Here is a 13,820-nt window from a genome sequence, read left to right as displayed (position 1 = left end):
CACCCGCGGTAGCTGAAACACCCAGTACGCACGGCTAGAGGCCCTCCAGGTGGAAGTTTACACCACCCCCCCCTGGGGCTTCTGGGAAATGTAGTCCAGAGCCGGAAGCCGGTGGGCTGGGCTCTGAGTGCGCAGGCGCAGGCACGCTCGGGACAGAGCGACTCTAGTCCCGGAGCCGGGGACCCGCGCCCTCGCGAGGTAAGCTGAGAGAACTCACAGCGGGGACCTGTCCAGGCTGTGCGAGCCTCGACGGACCTCCAGAGTCTTGACCGCCCAGTGCGTCCGTGGGTGCCGTCCTGAAGCCGAGCACGTGCGAGGCGGATTCTGTCAGATTCTTCCCTCCGGGTAGTCCCCTCGCGTGTTTCACAGGCGTGTGGCCCTTTGTACCCGGCCTCATGAGCGTGTGTCTGTGTGTGCGCACCTGTCTGCACGCGCGCGACGCCGTGAGGGTTGCGGGGCTTCCCCGCCTCTGGCCGAGGGTGAGTTGTGTTTCTGCGTGTGTGTAATTCTTTGGGTGCGAGACGGTGTGTGCCTGCAGCGGCACCTGACAGGAGGGAGGCCACAGAAAGCAGCCTGGAGTGTGATTCGTGACCGAGCAGTGAGGCGAGAGGCGCGGTGGGAGACTGGCTGTGCCGGACTGTGACTGGGGTGGTGTGTGTGTGATGGGGTGGGTGTGCGGGGCGCTGTGTGACCGGGGCGGTTGGCGAGTGCAGCATAGCTGTGTGAACCTGAGTATCTGCGTGTAGAACGTCACGGGTGCCAGTGGCCTCGCGACTGGGTGTGTGTGATCGCGTGCAGCCACAGGCCTATTATAAAAAGGATATGGTGCATCTTCTTGCAGCATCAGCTGTGTATTTCAAGATCTGGACCGAAGATCTGTAATTTATCTGTCAAACAATTTTGTATAGAATCAAATGAATTTTTTCCTAGAGAAAAATGTAAATCATAGTAATTTTTTTAAAAAATATGAAGGAATTCTTTCCACTCTTCTGTGCTGTGAGGGGTCTCGTGGCAGATACATGTGAGAATCTTGGGCTGAGGGGATAGCTTTATGCTTGGAAAGGCAGCGTGCCATAGTATAGCGAGCCCACAATTAGTCAGACGCTAACACATTTTGCTCTTCCTCTTCCCTTCCCTTTCTGAGCAATTCAGTCCTAAAGCCATCAGATGGGCTCAGAGCAGGGTCTTTGAGCCTGAGCAGGATGAGGAGGGTGTTCATGCAGCTGGTGGCTTGGTGTAGGGTGACAGGGAGCATTCCAAGTGATGGAATGGCCCAGCATGGGAGTGTCAAGCTGAGCAGGATAAGGAGGGCGTCCACACAGGAGGAATGGCCTGTACGGGATTTCAGAGCCTGAACAGGGTGAAAAGGGCATGTGGGTATGGGTACTGCCCAGCATTGGGTGTTGGAGCCCAAATTGGGGTGTTGGAGACATTCATGTCGGTTGGATATAGGAGGTAGTGAGTCTCAGAACCCAAGTAGGGTGAGGAGAGCATCTGTATGGGGAAGGGCGCAACAGGGTGATAGGAGTTTGTTACATGCAGTGGCAGGCGGGGGTGGAGGTGGGGTTCTGATCAAGTAAGTAAATATATTATTGGGTTGGCCAAAAATTTCATTCGGGGTTCTCTGGAAGCTATTACGAACGAACTCTTTGGCCAACCCAATAAGGGCATTGAGAGCAGCCAAGCTTCTCCCTGTCAGCGGGGAACCTCAGATATGGAAAAGGAGAGAACTAGAATGAACCTTGTGATGGCACGTTGAAACTAGATGCAGTGGTATGAACTCACAATTATATATATGGATCGATATAAAAATAAAAATAAGCAGGTGCTGGGCCGCTGAGGCCACCAGGCTCACTTTTGGGGAGAACCCTGCTCTCCCTTGCAGGACTCTGGGTTCAGCGTCTGCCTGGCCTGACGTGTCCCTGCTTCAGCAGGAGGAATCACCATGTGAGCGTTCCACTGGAGCCTCCTATCCTATGACATAAGACAGTAAATATACCTTAAGATCCTGAAGAAAAAGCAAAATGTCCAAGTAATATTTTGGGATAATTTGTGAGGACAAGTTAAAAAAAAAATTATGTAGTCATTAGGACGTTGAGCACTGTCTTCTTGTGGCTCCTTCTTCTTATGCTCCTTCATCCTCCTCCTCGCCCTTTGAGACTGACATGGAAGACCACGTTTGAGTCATCTAGGTTGGCTTTGGTGTGACCTGTGCCATCATGACATGGCTTCTGGTCTGTGCAGACAGTGGTGACGTTTGTCACGTTGCTGCATTGGTACAGAGTCATTTTTGATCAACAGAGTCCTTTTTAACTACTTAGCAGTACATGCACTGTAGTCTCATCTGAGATATGCTTACTGATGCTGGTCGTACTCAAAGGAAATGTTACTAAAGAATACATGAAACCTGGGGAAATGATTGACATTTGTCCAAACTGGCTGCATCAACCCAGGGTGCCCTCTCCATTGCAGTAATTACAGATGTGTTTACAAAATGGATCATCACTGCCTATGGGCAGCTGTGTAGGAATTTCTTTTTCAGTGGAAACCTACAGCCTGGTCCTTGGATGATGGTTACGCAAGTGTTTTATTTATAATAAGTTGTTACATTATACACTTATATTTTGGGCTCCTTTATGTGTATTATTTTTACAATTAAAAACAAATAAACAAAAAGGTTTACATATATTTAAGGGTTTTTTTTTTCCCTCTTGTCTTTGCAGAGCAGAACAGAGAAAAGCGGTATGTGTTTCGCTTGGCAGGAAAACACTTGCTTTCAAGACTACACTTCCAAAATGCACGAGTGTCTGGGCTGTTCAGCAAGCCGGCCTTAGTTTTTCCCTCTTAACGCGGTAGCACGTACTTGAGAACACAAAAAAGCAGCCCCTGACATCCAGGAACTGGCCTGACACTTACAGGTAGGCCTCAGTGGTATTGAAAGCTGGCCTGGTGCTCACAGCTGGGCCTGTTATCCTGTTGCACATGAACAGTCTCACAGAACATCAATATCAAGGTCACTCTGAGACCATAATAATGGTAGGCCATTTCATAATTTTGCCTAAGCACAGACAGCAAGATTGCTGGGCAACCCACAGAATATACCAAATATCCCTTCTCCCAGCTAATGTGAGTGGCTACCACCTCTTACCAGTTATAGCTTTAGCCTCACACTGGTCTGCTGTCATTTCTTAGGTACATGGCTTTGTTCTTTTCCCAATCTCTTTGCCCTTTATCACTGATGTTTAGGATGTTTGTCACTTCAGCAATTTCCTTCCTTTACCGTCCCTCCAAGAGGACTTGTAAAATCCTTTTTTTCGCGTGGTTTTGTCACTGTCGTTTTTTAAGTACCTATTTTAAAAGGTCAAATATATATAAAGTATATTAGAAACAAAAAGCATTCCCATGTCACCCTCACCCTGTATTTCCCTGTCTACTTCCAAGAGGCAAGGACTTCCCATCCTCATTTGTTTCTTTTGAAATTTACTTCCATATATCTAAGTTACATGCTTTTGTAAACTCATCAGTTTTAGATATTAGCTGCTGCTGAATGTGAATGATGAGGACTTTAGGTGTCTTAACAACCCACTTTCCTGTTTCTCTCATGCTGCTTGGTTTCCTCAGAAGGAATCCTTCAATTGCCTGCCCAGGGATCTCACTTAATCTCAATCTCATCTTCTGCACGGCCCAGCTCTCATCCTTGCTCCAGGCACACCAGTCCAGAGACTGCTGGTCCAGCCTTTCCAGAGTAAATCTGAGGTCTTCAGCCAGGCTGGGGAAGGGTCACAGGGCCTGGAGTAACAACAGCTCATTTGTTTCCTGCATAATCAGTGTATCAGTTCTGGTTTTTATACAGCCTTTCAGGTAGTCCTCCTGTTTCCAGGCCTCACCTTCAGAACCTGGCACCTCTGGTTTCTGAAAGGGGAAAATGACTGTTTCTGGGCTTCCCTTGAGTTCAGGTTCAAGTTTCCTCAGGTCTGCTACATCAATCAGCAGGTATCTGCCCCTTTCCAAAATTGCATTGCTGCCATCTCCTCTCTCTTCCTGTGTCCGTGTGAATTTACACCTTACTTTTGTTTTAGTGAGGTGCCAGGAGAGAGGAAGAATTAACTTCTCCGCTCAATATGCCATGCTTATCTAGCAGAATCACCCCCGTCTCTTCAAGGACCTGTGATTCCTCAACTATTTTTCCTTATATCTTCTTCCCATCTCACTCCCAAATATATAGTGACATTCATACTTTTGTTCAAGGAACATGAACTGAATGTCTACCATGTGTGGGTGCTGGGACTTGAATTGCGATCAAGCTACAATCCCTGACTACTCTACAAGAGGTTCCAGTCTGGAGGAGGCAAGCACTTGGAGATGTAAGGAGTGCAAAGCACAGCATGTGCACAACGCCAGGGCAGTGTAGGGGAAGGGTTACTTCCCTTCGTGGAGCATCTGAAGACTCCCCAGAGGGAGAGGTGTTTAAACAGATTTCAAGAGAAAGTGGGAATTGATCCTACCAAACACATCTGTGCCCCAACAAGATGGCATGAAGAGCCAGAGACATTCACAGAACCCAGGCATCCAACCTCCCCCCTACCCCCTCATCCCTGCTCTGGGGGACCCTAATGGGTGGTCTCTCTGTCCTTGATTCTCCCTCTGAGTGTGAAGAAGGCAGGAATTGCCCAAGACTCGAATGGTAAATGTGAGTGGGGAGATGGATAGAGACTTTATTTTCTGGTCAGGGGCTGCAGTCTGCTCATTTTCCATCCTTTTCCCCAAATTTCTGGTCATTTAGTTTGAATTCTTTTTTTTTTGTGGTACGCAGGCCTCTCACTGTTGTGGCCTCTCCCGTTGCGGAGCACAGGCTCCGGACGCGCAGGCTCAGCGGCCATGGCTCATGGGCCCAGCCGCTCTGTGGCATGTGGGATCCTCCCGGACTGGGGCACGAACCCGTGTCCCCTGCATCGGCAGGCGGACTCTCAACCACTGCGCCACCAGGGAAGCCCTAGTTTGAATTCTTTACTTCTCTCTCAAGCTGTAACCCAGACCATGTACCTGCTCATCTGTCAGGAGAGCAGGAGGGGCACAGAGGATCCTATTCAAGGCCCAGGTTCTCCAAAGGAGTTAAACTTGTAAGAAGAAATTAAACAGATTTGATCTTATTAGTTTATTGAATAAATCAATTCTGGGTAAAGAAAAAACAGAACTAGCTTTGGGGACAGAGGCTGGGGAAGTGAGCGAACCCCCGGCCCCTGTGGTGCGGGCAGAGGGGTCACTTGTAAAACTCATGCTCCTGTTCGTCCTTCTTGATGACTGTCTTGTATGCTTTCTCGAAGTCCTTGGCCAGAACAATGTAGCGGTTCTCTCGGACAGCCAACATCCCGCTCTGTTGAGGGATGACAGTTAAAAGCTACTCCCTGCACTCCCCGCCCCTAACGATGGTGCAGGAAGAGACAGATGCAGCCTAAGACCCAGGGAGGCAATGATGGACAGGGCTGCAGCAGAGTGGAGGGTCTTCACACACCCGCTGCCCAATCATCTAGAGAGAAACCAGCACTCACCTCCTGACAGATGGAGTTGATATCAGCTCCTGAAATCTTATCTGGTCGGGCCACATCTATGGCAGGTGAGTTAAGGAAACCACTCCATGCATGACTGGGTGAATGCTTGGAGCCAGAAGTCGTTCTTGGGCTGTCTTTGTCACCATCCCCCTCCCCAGACCCTGGTCTCCCACCTGCATAGTCTGGGTGGTGGTGATGGCAGAGGTGGAGATCTAATCCCCATTCTCAGCGGTGACCCTCCCCTCGCTTCTAGAGCAGGATACAATCTTCCAAGTCAACCTCCTCAGAGAGGTTCATCTTGCTGGTGATAGTGGAGAAAATCAATCTCTTCTGGCGGCGGTCAGGGAGTGGAAATTCAATTTTACGGTCAAGGCGTCCCGGCCGCAGCAGAGCAGGATCCAGGGTGTCTGCTCTGTTTGTGGCCATGATCACCTGGCATCGGGGACAGGCCAGCTCAGACCTCTGTCCCCACTATACTCCATCCTGTTGCAATACCTATCTCCTCACATGCCAGCCTCCATCCTTCCCTGATTCCCACACCACACCTCCCCTCGCCCATCCTGAACCCCAAACCTTGACGTTGACGTTCTGGTCGAATCCATCCATTTGATTCAGTAGCTCCAGCAGGATTCTCTGAACCTCCCTGTCAGCTGGATAGTACATAACTCGGTCAGTCCAGGGCATCCCGCATGACAAGCCTGCCCAAGACCCCAGGCCCTGGGACTTCCCTGGTGGCACACTGGTTAATAATCCGCCTGCCAGTGCAGAGGACACGGGTTCAAGCCCTGGTCCAGGGAGATCTCACATGTCGCGGTGCAACTAAGCCCGTGCGCCACAACTGAGCCTGCACTCTAGGGCCCGCGAGTCACAACTACTGAGCCCACACGCTGCAACTACTGAAGCCTGTGCACCTAAAACCAGTGCTCTGCAATGCAGCAAGAGAAGCCTCTGCAATGAGAAGCCTGGGCACCACAACGAAGAGTAGCCCCTGCTCACTGCAGCTAGAGAAAGCCCACACGCAGCAACGAAGACCCAACACAGCCAAAAAAATAAATTCATTAAAAAAAAAGACCCCAGGCTCTGTTTGGGCATCACTCACCCCCTGTCTGGGCATCGAATCTCTTGGTTGCGATGGCATCAATCTCATCTATGAAGATGATGGCAGGTGCGTTCTCCTTGGCCAGGCGGAACACGTCCCGGACCATGCGAGGGCCCTCACCCAGGTACTTCTGTACAAACTCTGAGCCCACAACTCGGATGAATGCAGCTGATGGCAGGATGACAGGGGTTAGACGAGAAGGGAACACCTGTAGGGCCCCATAATACTTTAACTGAAACTGAGAATTCCTTGAGGACATCCTTTTCTTTGGATACCCACTCCAAGTAGCCAGGTCATTCTCTCATGACCTGGGCTGGGTTCCAGATCCAGCTAGGCGGACCAGCTTGTACCCCACAGAGACCCAGCAGCACAAATCATGAATCCTGCCTATGGATGTGTCATTTTTTGGCCCAACATTTAGAAATCAGGGTATTAAAAAAAAATGTGTCTGTGCTTCGACATACCGACAAAGAAGAGCTAGAGACATTCATGGAATCCAACATACCAAAAAATGTGAATTTCCGGAGTGCTTGAAAAATCAGTAAGAAAACAGTTTTTCCATACACAGGCATCATGCTGCCTTACCAAGAGCTCAAAGGACCCCTTTTGAATATCATGCAAGAGTCAAGAACCAGGAACACATATTCTGACATAATCAACAAGTGGCAGTGGGTTTAAGACAGGTTCTGGGCTTGCCTCTCCTTTCCATCTTTTCTTAAGAGTTTAACTTGTTTGTTAGTGACTGGATGTGGCTTTGTGTTGCACGGAGCAACCTCCAGGACACTCCTTCCAGCCACCACAGAGAAAGGAGACACAAAGTCCATTATGTAGATCTGGTCATAAACTAGGAGTTGTGCAAGTTGCAGCCCTGTCCCTCTCTAATGTGGTGGCCACTGGCGGCAAGGGGCTACTGAGCAACCGCAATGTGGCTGGTCCCAAATGAGATGTGCTGTAAATGTGAAATACACACCAGACTTCAAAAGACAGTACAAAAAAGTAAAATATCTCAATACATGTCCATCAACAAATGAATAGATAAAGGGTGCTATATACATACAATAGAATATTATTTGGCTTTCAAAAGGAAATAAGTTCTGGCACATGTTTCAACATGGGTCAGCCCCAAAGACATTATGCTAAGGGAAATAAGCCAGCCACAAAAAGACAAATACTCTATGATTCATCCATGTATATGAGGTGCCCAGAACAGGCAAATTCATAGAGACTGAAAGTAGAACAGAGGTTATCAGGGGCTGCGGGGAGGGAGAAATAGGGAATGATTGTCTAATGGGTATGGAGTTACAGTTCGGATGATGAACAAGTCCCAGAAGTGGACAGTGGTGATGGCTGTACAACACTGTGAATCCACTTGATGCCACTTATAAACTGTATATTTATAAAGTGGTTAAAATGGTAAATTTTATGCTATATATTTTACTACAATAAAAAATTATTGTATTATATATTTTACTACAATAAAAAATTATAGAAAAAACTCAAGTTTTGTATCTGCTGCGTGTTAAAATAATAATATTTTTGAGTATACTGGTTAAATAAAAAAACATATTTTAGATGAAGTTCACCTAGTTCTTTTGTTTAAAAAATGAGTACTTAAAAATTTAAATTATATATGTAGCTTCATTATACAGTTGACCCTTGAACAACACAGGGTTTAGGGGTGCTGACCCTCTGTGCATAAAATCTGTGTATAACTTTATAGCTGGCCCTCCAGATCTGCAGTTCTGCCTCTGCGGATTCATCCAACCATACATCATGTGAAAAAAATCTGGGTGTTAAGTGGACCCTCGAAGTTCAAGCCTCTGTTGTTTGAGGGGCAACTGTATTTCTATTGAACCCTGCCTGTCTAAAACCACCCTGATCTCAGGACAACAGTCGAAATCTCTTAGGTTAGCACTAAGACTATTCATATTCACGCCCATTCTGATCCCTGGACCTGCACAGCTCCTCCTTCAGCCAGCCATTCAACAGTTATTTTCTGAGCACCTACCACAATTCAGCTACTGGGCGGGCACTGGGAACACAAAAAAGGACAAATGCACAAGTTCCCTGCCCTCATCGAGTTTAGTCATGGTCTACTCACCACTACTCACAACTCCCTAAATGAGTTCTTTCCCACCCCCTGGCCTTCGCAAATGCTATTCCTTCTCCCAACTGTGTGCCTGACAGACTCCTCACACCTCTCTCTGGGAACCCCTACCTAAGAGCCTACGCAGAATGGATTGACAACCCTCCTTTAGGGCTATCCCACTACCTTCCTTGCTTCTTTGGAGCACGTGCTACTCTTTAGGCCGTTCCCACCCAAGCTCACCTCCAAGCATAACCCCCTTGCTCACTTGGCTTCAACTACTGGGGCCTCCTCACTGTTCCTAGAACACTAAGCACACACCTGTCTCAAGGCCTTTGCACCCGAGTCCCTCAGCCTGACACACTCCCTCCCCCAGAGGTCCACATGACTCACTCCCTCAAGGCTTCTTCTAGGTCTTCATGTAAATGTCACCTCAGAAAAGTCTTCCCTGACCACCTCCAGTCCCGGCACATAAAGCCGCCGCCCCTGTTATTCCCTATCCCCTGCCCCTTAGTTGTTTTCTTCAGGCATTAGCACCACATGACATATAATCTCTTCATTCATCTGTTAGTGCTTCCTCAACTAAGACATCACCTTTACGGGGGGGACTTTGTTCTGTTCACTGCCATGCCTTCCGCACCTAGAACACAGCTTGGTACATATTAGGTGCTCAATAAATGTTAACTGACTGAATTGTAAGTGTTTATTTTCCTTTTTTTCAGCCACACTGGGAGATTCTCCAATGCAGGGGACAGGTCTGACTCATCCCTATATCCCAGCACCTGGGAGAGCAGAAGTTCAATGAATGATCATGACAATGGCTAACATTTACTGTCCACTTGCTACGTGCCAGGTATGGTTTTAGAAGCTTTATATTGATTTAATCCTCTGAATAATCCAGAAAATTAAGAAATGGAGGCACGGAGAGGCTAACTTGCCAAGTAGTTACATAAACTAACTTACGTAAGTAGTACTAACTTATATAAGTAGGTGTAGGGGGGCCAGATTTCAGACACAGGCAGTCTGGCCCAGAAAACACACTGCTTACCCACTGCCCTCTACTGCTCCTTGGCTTAGATATATTAAGATTTTAAGATGAGCTGAGTCCTGTCCTTAGGCTTTACAAACAGTAATACAGTGACTTTCAGACATCTTTGTTTAGAACCTACAAGAAGAAATACATCTGTAAACAACCACAGCACACCTGTGTACAATGTTTGTGTGTGTTCACAAACAATACAAGTTCTTACTATGTGGGGTGGACTCCAACGTTTTCTGTTCTGTTTCATTTTTTAAAATTTTTTTAGCTGGTTGCAACCCATGAATTTGAATTCATAATTACCAATGGGTCATTAGTAATGACCCATTAGTAGGAAAAACATGGCATTATTTCATTAATTCCCCACAATCATGCTGTGAAATGAGTGTTCTATTAGATGAGGAAGTTGAGGCACGAGAGTAAAGTCACTTCCCCAGGACGGCACAGCCACTCAGTAAGACGCACACTGGGTCTTTGACCCTAGAGCCCATGTTCTTAATCGCTGTGCCACACCACTTCCTGGGGAGGATGAGAGAACTGAGGGCAAGGTCGGAAGAGCCCAGAAAGTCAGAGCTCGGGGGAGGGGCCAAGCGGCTCACCTGTCGTGTGATGAGCCACAGCCTTTGCCAACATGGTCTTCCCGCAGCCGGGCGGGCCATACATGAGGACGCCTCGGGGAGGGTCGATGCCAATCTGAAGCACAGAGGTGGAGAAGAGCATGAGCCGGGGAGTCCATCACCAACTGGAGACATGGTGGGGACGGCCTCTCCCTTCCCTGCCAGCTCCAGCTCCTCACCTGCTTGTAGAGCTCAAAGTGCGTAAGGGGGAGCTCCACGGCCTCCCGCACCTCCTGCTTCTGGATGTCCATGCCCCCGATGTCCGCGTACATCACGTCTGGCTTCTGATCTGGTGGAAGAGCAGAGCTGGGGCTCCCAGCCTGGCCCGCAGGGTCCCCTCAGGCCTCCCTGGCCCTGGGCTCCCCCTCACCTGAGGTGAGCATCATGATGCTGCTGTCGGCCTCAGGAGGCAGCACGTCCACCAGGGCGTTGCTGTGCTTGTGGAGGGCCACCGAGGCGTTGGGCTTGAGCAGCTCCCGGTCGATGGTGCTCAGGATGCGCACATAGTAGTTGGAGCCTTTGGGAAGAGGACAAGAAGGGAGGGGGGAAAATGAGAAGTGCCAGAACCTCAAAACTGCCGACCTCACAGCTGTACCTCCAGGCCGACAGTATCTCTCACTCAGACCCCCAATGGCCCTCCTGGCTTCTAGTCTTGCCTCCTCCAGTCCACCCCGGCATCCATCCACACTAACAACTTCCCTGTCTATCCCTGACTCTTGAGCTCCAGCCCCAGGTGACCAGCAGCCTCCTGGAATGCCTGCCCGTGGACATCCCCACGGCATGTCTCACTCACCATGTCTCAGTGTGTTCTCAGTATATTCCCCCCACTTATGCTGCTCCTCCTGGGTCTCTGTCTCAGGGAGGCCCATGGTGCCGAGTCACTAGCGAGAGCTCTAAGCCTCATTCTGGACTTTTCTCTGCTTCCCTCCACAGCCTGTCAGTCACCATGGCGATCCACCAGCCTCCTAAAATGTCTCTCTGACTAATCCCTTCCCTCCTGCCCAGGGACCCTGCCCTGATTCAGCACCATCCTCTCCCATCTAGGTCTCTGCAGCAGAATCCTTCTTGCTTGCCCAGCCTCCAGTCTCACATCCCCAGTCCACCTTCTACATTTATGGTAGTGACACACACATCTCTTTCTGGCCTCAGTCTCTCCTGACCTTCAGACCTGGCTGTCCAGTGACCTCCCAGACACTTCCCTGTGATGTCCCAGACTGCCCTCACTGTCTCCCTGCAAACCTGCTTTTCTGCCTATGTCTCCATCTCAGGGATAGCCACTGTCCCCCTAAGTCCTAAAGATCAAAGACACAGGCCTCATTGTGGATATCTCCCTCCCTTCACTACCTCACTACCAGCCCATCAGTCCAATTCCAGGCCCAGTCACACACCTTTCCCCGCAAACTTGACAAGAATATGGCTTGGTCCAGAGGAGCAGAGGCCAGAAGCACGAAAAGACAGATAAGATGCAGAGACAACACCCATCATGAAGGCAGAGCCTAGACCCACGGTAATAACAGCAGCTCCCGTATACTGGGTCCTTACCAGAGCCCAATCTCTTAACACTTCACCTGTGCTTTCAAATTGTAGGTCCCAACCCAGTAGTAGTTGTGAAATCATTTGAGAGTCATGACCAGAACGTTGTTTAAAACAAAACAGACTAGAACAAAATGGGAAACTAGTTAGAGTATGTCACACATAGTGTGGCTAACTATCGTTTGGTCAAACTTTTACTACATGAGTTATATACACACACATAAAGAAAGAGAGAGAGAACGCAAAATATATTTCCACTTTTGCATCAGACTCAAAAATACGCTGAAAAACACCATTACACTGTCTTGCCTCATTTGCCATTGTAAGTTCCTGGCACGTGGCAGGAAACAGTTAACAGCTGTTGAATGAACAGATGAGTAAACAACCCCCCACGCACCTGTGGTGGAGCCCACGATGGCTGTATTCTGATCCACAGCCTCCAGAAACTGCCCAATAACCAGTGGGATGCTCTGGATTCGCTTCACCTCCTCCTGGGCGTGGAGGAATTCCTTCTTCAGGTTCTTTTGCTCATCCTTGATGTACTCCTCCTGCACCTCCAGGAACTCCAGCTCTTGCTGCAGCTTCTGTGAGCAGAGAGGGAAGAGGTAGGGGATGGCTCCAGGCCTTGCTGAGCCAAGGAGCAGTGGAAGGTGGGGGAAGTATGGGATGCTGGGCCCTGTGCAGGGTCCGGATTGGGTTTGAATGTACCTTGTAGCGGCTGTACAGGTCCTCAAGGTCCTCAGGCTCAGGCCCCAGGAAGGACAGGCCAGTCTGGGGCCGTGACACAGACAGGGCTGGGATCTCATCCTAGACCATGGAGGGAAACTCAGGTTGGAAGAAGAAGGTCCCCTTATGAAAGTATCTAGAGCCCCCCTCCCAATTCACCATGAAGTCACTTGGCCCCTAACAGGCTCCTGACATCATTCAGCTCCCTAAATAGATCCTGGAAACCTCTCAGTCCCCTAAACAGGTTTCTGAAGTCACCCAACTCCTCACAGGCCCCTCGGTCAAACAGCCTTCCAAACAGATCTTCTGGTATCATATGGCACGTGTCACATGTCTGCAATGTCACCCAACTCCCATCTAGGGCCTAAATGTCTGATCAACTCCTTACTAGACCCCAATGCCCTCCAGGCCCCCTAAACAGGTTCCTAATATCACATGGCTCTCTCAATTGACAAAGTCACCATGCCTTCATACAGTCCGGGCGTTACTCAATTACCTCCCGAAGACGCCTCATGTCACAGAACTCCAGCTCACACTAGACCCTTATGTCATCCAGCTCCCAGGTAGTCCCCAAACATCACTCGGCCAGACCACATACATTACTCGGCCCTCCAACACCAGCTAAGACCCGAATGTCAGTCAGCTCCCCAGCCCAGCCGCAGATATCATTCGGCCCCACGGCCGAATCCCACACATCACTCACTACCGACCCATCCCCAGTGCCGCCGGGTCACCGATGTCACAGCATTCCCAGCTAAACCTCGAAATCATTCAGTCCCAAAGAACCTCTGATGTCACTCGTTTCCCCAGCCCAGCTTTCCGAGCCCTACTGCCCTCCCAGCATCACTCAGCCACAGCCCAGGCCTCGGGACGGCACTAAGCTCTCCACTGAGACCTCCGAAAACACTCAGACCCAGGCCTGGATCCCGAAGTCGCTCAACATCCCATTCAGGTCGGCTTCGCCCTCTCGGACCTGAGCTTTCTCCACCAGGATGCCTATCTCCTCCATAGCGACCAAGCCGGCCTCTGTGCAGCCCGGCCTAAGCCAGTCACCGCTTCCGCTGATGCCACCGGAAAGCCAGGGCCTGGATGGATTCTGGAAAACGTAGTTTAAGACACCAAGGAGAGACGGCCGGATGGCCCGGATAGGCCGGATAGGTAAAGGGCAGGG

General features: G+C 49.6%; 1 protein-coding gene and 1 long non-coding RNA gene across 3 annotated transcripts; one reads left to right on the top strand and one right to left on the bottom strand.

Annotated features, from left to right (window-relative positions):
* The first annotated feature begins 4 nt into the window (after window positions 1-4).
* LOC125962744 (uncharacterized) lies at window positions 5-7,492 on the top strand. Its single transcript, XR_007474422.1, has 3 exons — window positions 5-479; window positions 2,724-2,918; window positions 4,080-7,492. It is a non-coding gene; the product is annotated as an uncharacterized LOC125962744 (long non-coding RNA).
* PSMC4 (proteasome 26S subunit, ATPase 4) lies at window positions 5,141-13,781 on the bottom strand. Of its 2 annotated transcripts, none has more exons than XM_004271288.4 (11): window positions 13,623-13,781; window positions 12,632-12,730; window positions 12,321-12,507; window positions 10,761-10,907; window positions 10,570-10,679; window positions 10,373-10,466; window positions 6,649-6,816; window positions 6,123-6,199; window positions 5,813-5,981; window positions 5,550-5,605; window positions 5,141-5,374 (listed from the first exon to the last, which is right to left on the bottom strand). In XM_004271288.4, exons 1-11 carry the CDS (start codon window positions 13,656-13,658, stop codon window positions 5,261-5,263), a joined length of 1,257 nt encoding a protein of 418 aa, XP_004271336.1. In that variant the 5' UTR covers window positions 13,659-13,781; the 3' UTR covers window positions 5,141-5,260. The 2 variants fall into 2 exon arrangements, with proteins under 2 accessions (XP_004271336.1, XP_033286852.1); XM_033430961.2 differs by having other exon boundaries at window positions 13,563-13,775.
* Between the last annotated feature and the right edge of the window lie 39 nt (window positions 13,782-13,820).

The sequence above is a fragment of the Orcinus orca genome, chromosome 20 (genome assembly GCF_937001465.1).
Source record: "Orcinus orca chromosome 20, mOrcOrc1.1, whole genome shotgun sequence".
In the NCBI taxonomy this organism is placed as follows: Eukaryota; Metazoa; Chordata; class Mammalia; order Artiodactyla; family Delphinidae; genus Orcinus; species Orcinus orca.
The sequence above is the reverse complement of the archived record's forward strand: the minus strand, read 5'-3'. Positions and strand labels throughout refer to the sequence as shown.